The sequence below is a fragment of the Asparagus officinalis genome, chromosome 3 (assembly GCF_001876935.1).
Source record: "Asparagus officinalis chromosome 3, Aspof.V1, whole genome shotgun sequence".
Classification (NCBI taxonomy): Eukaryota; Viridiplantae; Streptophyta; class Magnoliopsida; order Asparagales; family Asparagaceae; genus Asparagus; species Asparagus officinalis.
In genome coordinates this window covers 109,576,605-109,586,855 of record NC_033796.1, presented here as the reverse complement: position 1 = coordinate 109,586,855, position 10,251 = coordinate 109,576,605, and the positions used below count along the sequence as shown (strand labels likewise).

At 41.7% G+C, this 10,251-nt stretch overlaps 1 protein-coding gene across 1 annotated transcript; it reads left to right on the top strand.

Moving 5' to 3' along the window:
• Positions 918-3,885, top strand: LOC109832449 (protein FAR1-RELATED SEQUENCE 5-like). The gene is made up of 2 exons (XM_020399804.1): positions 918-1,243; positions 1,340-3,885. The coding sequence occupies exons 1-2, from the start codon at positions 1,184-1,186 to the stop codon at positions 3,599-3,601; spliced, it is 2,322 nt and encodes a 773-aa protein (XP_020255393.1). The 5' UTR covers positions 918-1,183; the 3' UTR covers positions 3,602-3,885.

Sequence of the window (10,251 nt, the reverse complement as noted above, 5' to 3'; positions counted from 1 at the left end):
GGTCAAGTGAATCTGCGGTGACTCCGTAGGCTGTCATCTGAGGATGCGCGATCTGGGCCGTTTATTCAAAACCCCTCAGAGAGATCTGAGCCCTTCGTTGAAAATCCCATCCCCCCAAAATCCCTACCCCTCTCTCATCTCTCCCGCCCAGATCGCGCCATCACCTCCCGCCTCCTCCTCTCCAGCGCCCGAAATCGCCGCCGGAGCTCGCCGCCCCCGATCAGCGTCGCCGCCGGCTCAAGATCGCGCATTCGGTCGCCATCACCGACCTCCTCCCCCTCACCACCGCCCGAAAGCGCCGGCGCCCAAGCTCGGCCTGTGTCTCGACGTCCCCGATCAGCGTCGCCGCCGTCCCCTTGCCCTAGCCATCACCTCCCCTCCTCCTCTCCAGCGCCCGAGATCACCGCAGCTGAGCGTCGCCGCCGGGTCATCGCCGTCTACTCGTCCTCGCCATCGAGCTCACCCCTCGTCATCAGCCACGCCTCCGACGGCATTCGAGCTCAGCCCTCAGGTTCATCGCCGCCTCCGGAGATCGATCAAGCCCTCGACGTCATCCTCGCCATCACCTCCCCCCTCCTCTCCACCTCACGAAATCGCCGCAGCCTGCGCTTGCCGTCCCCGCTCAGTGTTGCCGCCGGCTCATCGCACTTCGCCGCTGTCGAGCTCGCCTCCACCGAGGTAAGGCATCAGGTCTAAATTAACGTGTTAGTTCTAACTGAAATGCATGTTAGCTAGCTCTAAATTAACGTGTTAGTTTTAACTGAAATGCATGTTAATGCTACCGGGATGCATGTTAGCTCTAATGGAGATGATGTTAGTTCTATTACGAGGCATGTTAGTTCTAGTTGGCGTTCCTGTTAGATCTAGTGGATTTCATGATGGTTCTATCTTCCCTCATGCATATTCCTTGGATCTATCTTCTTCCTTTTAATTTCAGCTCATACATTACTTGGTTTGCAGCACTCACTCTATGGCTACGAGCCGGATAATTTAGAGCTATTTTTGCCATGTATTGTTAAATTGGATATAAACTTTAAATTTGGTTTAAACTATCGTTTAGAAATTGTTTAGTGAAATTGAAAGATCAACTTGATGACGTTTTTTGAGCGATTTTGAACTTCTTATATGTGATAATTTGATAGCTTGTATAGACACTCCACCAATTCTCTCACGTGAGGCAACAATGGAAGAAGATAAAAGCCAGGACCATGATCTACTATCTACAACATGGCTTCCCCCTCAGGTGATAATATCTTATTGTTTATAGTGTACTACTAACTAATGACATATACCAAAATAGTTGTCTTTTAGCATGAGTTTTGTTTCTCTATTTTTATAGGCATCCGAGCATGAGGAGAATGGTGATGAGCTTATGGGCGTTGAAAATGGTGAAGATAATTTAAACAGCGTTGATCCATATATCGGAATGGAGTTCTCTACTCATGAGGAAGCTTATAATTTCTACAATGCATACGCCAGACTTAAGGGATTTGGTGTTCGCAAGGGTCACACAGCTTGGTCGAGAAAGAAAGATGCAATCCTATCTAGAATATTTGTATGTGACAAAGAAGGCTTTAAATCTTTAAAAGATAAAAGAGAAGATGGTCGGAATGTAATTCGAAAGTTCGATACAAGATGTGGATGCAACGCAAGGATGGTTATTGGACTTGATAGAAGCACTGAAAAATGGGTGGTCCGAAAGTTAAACAGTAAGCATAATGGTCATCCATTAACCACCCCAACTCGGGTAAAGAAGCACTACTCACATCGGACACTTCATCGAGCTCAATCGACAAAAAGGTTGATAGATACTCTTGACAATCAAGGTTTACGGCCTTCTGCCATTTGTAAGGTTGTAGACGTTGCTCATGGCAATGAACAAGGCTCTCTCACTCAACAAGAATGCCAAGCACAACTTAGACTTAAACGAAGAAACAACGTCGGCCATGAGTGCGTGAACATAGTTCGTCAATTTCAAGAGAAAAAGGTATCTGATCCTCAATTTTACTTCGCACTTGATTTAGAAAATGATGGGACGATGAGAAGTGTTTTTTGGATGGATGGTAGGTCGAGGACTTCTTACTTGCAATTTGGAGATGTTGTTTGCTTTGATGTTACATATAGAACGAACAATTTAAAATTGCCGTTTGCACCATTTACGGGCGTTAACCATCATCGACAGTCTACTCTATTTGGGTGTGCGTTACTGGCCGATGAAACGGAGGAGACGTTTATATGGTTATTTAGCCAATGGTTAAAATGTATGTCGGGTATAGCACCAGTAACAATCATCACTGATCAAGATAAAGCTATGTGTGGTGCTATTCACAAAGTTTTTCCTAAAACTCGCCATCGCTTTTGTTCTTGGCACCTTCGTAGGAATGCCTTACAAAATCTTCAATCAATGCATAATGATTATGGTGAGGATGTTGGTGTAAAGTATAACAAATGGTATTGGAGTAAATCGGAAGAAAAATTTGAAAAGCGTTGGGAAGAAATGAGGGACAAATATGGTGCAGATAAAAGGAGTTGGTTAGTAAATTTATACAATCATCGAGATCATTGGGCTCCAGTGTATCTTAAAGACACTTTTACTGCAGGAATGACATCTACTCAGCGGAGTGAGGGAATTAATGCTTTTTTTGATCATTTTGTGAATGTAAATACCGAGTTACATGATTTTGTTAAGCAGTATGATAATGCTGTCAGAGCTCGCCGAGCCGCTGAACTTGAGCAAGATTTTAAGTCCACAAACTCAGTTCCTACATTGATAATTGAACATCCCATTGAAAAACAAGCTCGGGAGAATTATACGAAGAATCTGTTTACTATCTTTCAGAAAGAACTCAAGGATAGTTACTCCATGCTTCATGAAAAGTTGTCGAAGGACGGCGCAAGTGCTACTTATGCCGTTTGGAATATAGATAGCGAGGCTGAAAGCAAGAAGATAGTAAAGCATCATGTTGTTTTCGATACATCCAAAGAAAAAAGAATTAAGTGCTCTTGTGCGAGATTTGAGATGGAAGGTATATTATGCAAACATAGCTTGCACATTTTAGTAAAGAAGCAAGTATTAGAAATTCCATCAAGATATATCATGCAACGATGGACAATTAAAGCAAGACATGTTGGTTGCGGAGTTGTTAGAAATTGCATTACAAATAGTGAAGACCAACTATCTATCATTAAACATTGGGCCCTTAGGAGTAGATGTAACAAGGCACTAGAAGATACATTGACTTCAAGTACACTTCATGATAAGTTTAGTGCTTTTTTAGACTCATTTTTTGAAGAAGTTGAGAATTCCAAGATTGAGAAGGAACATAACGACAATGGAAATGAGAGCAATGCCAGCAATAAGATGCCTACTTCATCCATACCCATCTCTATAGAGGAAGCAACTCAAATCACTATTCGTGATCCAGATAAGCCTGTTGCCACGAAGGGACGACCAGCACATGCTACTAGAATTAAGTCGGGAGTGGAGATAGCACAAGAAAAGAGTATAAAAAAACAAAGATTTTGTGGGTTTTGTAAGGGAAAAGGACATTATATAACGAGTTGTCCTTTAGCTAAGGTATTATACTTAATCTTGATTTAATATTTTTTCAATGTCTTTGCATTTGTCATGATAAAGTTGCAATTTTTTTTGTAGAACAAAAATGTTGCTCGTGGAGGTCGAGAAAGTTAACGGCATCGCCAAAACAAAGTTTACGGAGGGCCAAAACAAAGCATGTGTTTCGGTTGAATGTTCACAATTTGATTTATTCACTTTTCCCTTAAGATTTATGTATGTATGGATGATAATGTGGTTGTATGGATTAATCATGTATGGATGATAATTTGAATTAATTTTTTCCCCCAGAACAATGAGGAACAAAACAGTATTAAGTGGGTACAAAACGAGCAATTAGTGGGTACTAAACTTGAATAAGTGGGTACAAAAATAAAATCATGGCATTATTAGGTACAAAGCTTGATTAAGTGGGTACAAAGCTTGATTAAGTGGGTACAATATTTGAATCCAGAGCAAAGAGGTATAAAAGGGTGCCTAAGTAGGTACAAAACGTGTATAAATGGGTACAAAACTTGAATAAGTGGGTACAAAATTTGCAGCAGAATAATGAGGTACAAAACATGGTTAAGTGGGTACAAAACTTGAATAAATGGGTACCAAACTTGATTAAGTGGGTACAAAACTTGATTAAGTGTGTACAAAAGTTTTTACAAGTAGGTACAAGGCTTGATTAATTGGGTACAAAACGTGTATAAATGGGTACAAAACTTGAAAAAGTGTGTACAAAATTTTGATTCCAGTATAATGAGGTACAAAACATGGTTAAGTGGGTACAAAACTTGAATAAATGGGTACCAAACTTGATTAAGTGGGTACCAAACTTGATTAAGTGGGTATAAAAGTTTTTACAAGTAGGTACAAGGCTTGATTAAGTGGGTACAATATTTAAGCAACGTAATAGAACTAACTCTGTATGTTCTAGAACTAACAAGAGGACAGCTAGAACTAACAAGGAGTGAGCTAGGGATATCATGACATAACAGAACAAACACTTGGGCTAGAAATAACGCCAGCACGAAGTAGAACTAACAGGAGATGGGCTTGAACTAACAGGAGGGCATCTAGAACTAACTAGGAGTGAGCTAGGGATAACATGGCCATCTCGAGTACAAACACTTGTGCTAAAAATAACGTGGCACGAAGTAGAACTAACTCGAGATGTGCTTGAACTAACAGGAAGACATATAGAACTAACAATGACTGAGATAGGCCTAACATGGGCCACAGAACAAACACTTGTGCTAGAAATAACGCCAACTTGAAGTAGAACTAACTCGAGATGTTCCAGAACTAACAGTAGGACAACTAGAACTAACTCGATAGGGGATAGAACTAACAGGTGGACAACAAGAATAGAACTAACTCGAGATGTTCTAGAACTAACAGTAGGACAACTAGAACTAACTCGATAGGGGATAGAACAAACAAGTGGACAGCTAGAACTAACACTTACTCTGCTAGGGATAACATGGCCCACCAGAACAAACACGAGATCGCATGTTAGCTCTAATCGATTTCATGTCAGTTCTAACCGTTGTGAATTCTATTACAGCTCTATGCGAGGTCAAATTTGTTAGGTCCAAACGATATCTTGTTAGTTCTAACCTATTTGTAGTCAATACTATTTAACATGGGCCACAGAACAAACACTTGTGCTAGAAATAACGCCAACTTGAAGTAGAACTAACTCGATATGTTCTAGAACTAACAGTAGGACAACTAGAACTAACTCGATTTGTCAAACTTTATTTATCATTCTCACCATTGGAATATAATACTCTTAAGCTTTTAATATAAAGCTGTTGAATTGGATTATTAACACTTTGAAATATATATCTTTGCTTGTCATGCTTTCATTGCTATCATGTTTGATTTCAGATACCTATTGCTTGTGATTCCTCTTGTTCTCACTTTGGGAGTTTCTGGCATATGCAACGTGCAGTTTGTGTTGCTGGTTTAATCACAGAAGTTTTTGTTACATATATGCATGGGGGATTTGCTGCATCATTTTCATCTCAATCTGTTCAGATTTGTATTTGAACTCAGACTTTACACAAGAGTCCCTGCATTCTTCTCAAACTTTTGCATTACATTTTCAAACAGCAGATTACAATGTTTATGACAACAAGGGAAATACTAAATATTCCTAAAACAACAATACATTTCTTCAAGTAAACAACTTGTTGGTTTGCAAGCTTTAATTCTCTTCGCAAGTGCTTGGTTTCCACATCTTTAACTTGGGAAACTGATTGAGGAGAGGGACATTCAAAATTTACCTTACGCTGGTTGTTATCATGATGCTCTTCTGCCCACCTGAAATACTGGCATTGCCTATTTGGATAGTTGGCGCAGCCCCAAAAGTATTTGCCCTTGTTTACTCCTGATCTGCAAAGCTTTAGTGGTGTCGGTATGTTACAGTAGCACGTTACCTCTGCAGCTAATTCATGAGAGTCTTGGCTTGTTTCCATGTCGCAGCTTTAATTGCCTCTATGCTCAAGTATTTTTGCCCAGCTTTCTTGCAATTTTATGAGAGAATATGTTGAGGAGGATGGAGTTGATCCCAACTATATAAGTGCAGGGGTGGGGTAAATTGTTTCCGTTGGCAAAATATTGCTGTTTTGAGTTGTGGTTTTTTGACCGTTGCACAATTTTTACCGTTGCTGGTTTCAGTTGGTTTTTTGGGGAGGCAAGCTCACCGCTTGAACTTGCTGAGCTGGTTTCCTATATTTGAGGCTGTGCAATACGAACAGGTGAAATGCAAGAAATGTGACAAAGGACAATACATTTCTTTATTGCAAAGAGTTGAAACGAACACAATAAATGTGAAATTTGATTTCAATCCCTTGATTTCCATGTTGAAACGAACATAATACTTCAAATCTGAGAAAACACGTTGAAATGATGGGAATTTGTTTTCATGGTGCATTGCTGGTTTCTTTTTTTTTGCGGAAAACAACCGAACAGGCCTTAACATGAAATCGATTTACTGCTAGTTCTAGGCCAAATTCCATTTTAGGTCAAATCTGTTATTTCTAATCGATTTCATGTTAGTTCTAATTGATTTCTTGTTAGTTCAGATGAATTTCAAGCTAGTTCTAACACAAACAGTCGTTAGTGATTTTTTCTTAATTGTGTTATGTTATTTGTTGATGTTTCTATTGATTTAGTTAATGATTATTTGTTTTGTTTATGTTATTTATTTGCAGCGCTTGCCAATGACAATATAGATTGTGGCCCGCCTCCTCAACGGCCGCCGTCATCGAACTAACACATGTGTTTCGGATAGGATCCCAATTGACAATCCTTCCGGAGATAATGTTTTGATGGTTGACCCCATCTACCAGGTAGAACAAACAATATCTCAGCTATAAGTAACATAGGCAAAAGAAGCCACATTTGCAGTAGAACTTGCGTTAGCTGGAGGTAGAACTAATAAGAGAACATATAGAACTAACACGGGAGCCGCTATAACTAACATAGGCATTGGAACCAACATTTATACTAAATAAACGCTAGCTAGAGGTAGAACTAACACGAGAATAGCTAGAACTAATACGGGAGCCGTTAGAACTAACAATTACACAACTAGAACTAACAATTACACAATAGAACTAACACCATAGGGTTAGGTGGTTTTCGTTGATCCACTGTGCGAGCCGGTGGGGTTATCTGGATGAGGAGCATTGGCGGTGGGGGGAGCATTGGCGGTGGGGAGAGCCCTCGGCAAATTGGATCCCCCGACCCCTTGGTTCTGGAGGAACAGCAACCAATGGTCTCTCTCAACAGTCATGTGCCTGCCGTCCTAACTAACCTCCTATAACTCTGGGTCAGTATTAAAAGGCTACGCACGCGGGTCCTCTAAGCATATGCGAGTGGATCCCTCAGTCCCCTCCAAATCCCCCCTGCCGAGTACCTGCGTGACGGCGTGGCCTTCCCTTAGGATCCCGTCAACTGGGGAGATGTAACGAAAACCAATCCTCTTTGGGACATCAGATAAATCCCTAATCTTCAGAAGCACTTTTAATTCTTTGAAGTTATCATGTGTTATGTCACCACAAGAGCTCATGATGCATTCACCGATACCATCGAGCAGAGATTGCAGAAAGTCAAAATCCCAGAGATGGTATGGGAGGTGGAATAGGCGGATCCATACTGGAAAAGGTTGGGGAACCGTTGAAAGCCTGAGATCCTCCTTCCATCGGCGGAATCTGCCCGTAAAGGTGCCCCCATCTACCAGGCCGAGCTCTGTGGCTTGGGTAAGAAGGGCGACGGATGGAAACTGCACCATGAAGCTCTTTCCTGGCGCTTCTTTGATTTGATAGGGCCATGAACTACGATTGAAGCGAAAAGCCAGCATCTCTCTGAGCTCCTGGACGGATGGATGGCCAGACCTAAGATTGAAGATTGCGAACGCGGAGAGATGTAGGATGGTGCTGGCGGTGTTGGCAGGGACGGTAAGCATCCTGGGAGGGGCACGAAAAGTAATACCGTGATGACAATCTCGAGAGGTATGCCCTGACCCATGGCAGTGTGTACAGGTGCCATCCATAGCCATCTGTGATGGTTTATGACAGAGATTGAAGACGCTGGACTTAGGTATTCGTTTGGGGATGAGGGATTTAGAGAGGCGCCTGTTCTGGTGTAAAAGGCGCCTGTTCTGGTGTAAAAGGACAAAGCTCGAATATCGAGGGAAATTCTATTTTAACACCCTTTCCTGAACTGGAAAGACACGGATATTATGATGTGATCTGTTGGGGTGATAGACATGTCTTGGAAAGCAGCGAACATATTAATGATGTAACATCTAGAACTAACACTTACTCAAATAGAGCGCTAGCGAAATTAGAACTGACTGTAAGTAAACTAGAACTAACATTTAATCAATATGAACTAACGTAGCATCTATAACCAGCATGGTCGATAGAAATAGCGGAGGCTGCGGTTAGAACTAACACTTTAAATCTAGGACTGCCTGCATATAAATGCCTACTAACATTATGACAATTAGAACTAACGTTGTAAGTATTTTCATGTTGAATATTTCCTTTTTTACTTTCAACTTGAGCAAATACTGATTGAATAATATGTTTCTTATGAACTCAGAAAACTTTACTTCGTTATCCTCCTTCGTATTTCAAGTAGAACCAGCTTTTTTGCTTGAGTTTCAATTAGAACTATCACCAAAACAACTAGATCTAACACGAGATGGAGTAGAACTAACACGATACATTCGATTTTGTGGTTGACTTATCCAGACTTGATTCGTTGATCTGATTTGGCAGTAAATCCGGATCCCGATTAGGCAGTAAATCTACTTCTGAGTTCGAGTCCGAAATCGATCTTGACTCGTTGACTCTTCGAACACTTGGCTTGATCCCGCACGCGAATGGACGTGTTCTGTTGCTTGCGTGCGATTAGTCAATCTCGTTGCCTCGTTGGTTTGTCAGTTTGTGCCGAGCCGAGCTAAGGGACCTATGAGCAATTTTATATGCCTACAGATACCCCCTCCAAAGTATTTCAGTCTCGTTCTTTTATAGAAGAGTCTGGAATACTTTGGATATGATCGTCCCAACCTTCAGTCGGTGTAATGGGACCTTGGAATGACCTCCGTTCTTGATTCCTTCAATTCTCCAGGCTATTCGGTGCTTTGTCGAATGTCTGAAAGAGTTTCGGTGCTGCATTTATTGTCTGACCGTTGTCGGAATTTTGAATTTTGAAGTCGGTTCCTGATTTAGCTGACCATCGATTGTTGGCGTTGAGTCTTTATCTGCAACGCGTTGTCCAGCGTCGTATTGTTGAGTTATCCTTAAGAAAAACATTCTCCAGGAACTTCTCAAAAAATTAGGGAACAGTTTATACTCATATACCTTATTGGAGTATTTAAGAAGCAGTTTAACCTCATGCACTGTTGGAGGATTGAGGAGCAGTTTATACTCATATACTCTTCGGAGTGTTAGTTCTTTCATTGCAACGCATTGATAGGCGTTGACCTAGGGTTACGCATTGTCCGGCATTGACCTTAGGGTTTTGAAGTTGAATTTTTGCTCGCAACGCGTTGACTGGCGTTGACCTAGGATCACGCGTTGACCGGCGTTGACCCTATGGTTTCGAACGTCGTACGTTGAATTTTTGCTCGCAACGCGTTGACTGGCGTTGACCTAGGGTTACGCGTTGTCCGGCGTTGACCTTAGGGTTTCGAACGTCGTTGGATGCTCAAGTCACGAGACCAACTAATGAAGCTGAGGCGTCAGTGACTTTCGTATTTATAGGATTTTTGGCAAACCCTCAGCCATCAACGGGTTTGATGAGCCTTTACCGACTACCGTTTGAGTCGGGCTAGCATGCGGATTGTTCAAGTCCGTTCCGCATGTGACGTTAAGCTAAAAGAGTTAACCCTTTTAGTGCTACGATATTGAATACGTAGACTTCGTCTTTCTCACGGGAATAGACTACCCGGCGACGCGTGTTAGGCGTCGACTTTGGGGTTTTTGGCTAACCCCCAGCCTTCAATGGGTTTGATTAGCCTTTACTGACTACCGTTTGAGTTGGGCTAGCATGCGGATTGTCTAAATCCGTTCCGCATGTAACGTTGTGCTAAGAGAATGAAATCCCTTAGACTTGATGCTACGACTTTGAATACATAGGCTTCGCCATTGTTACGGGAATAGGCTACC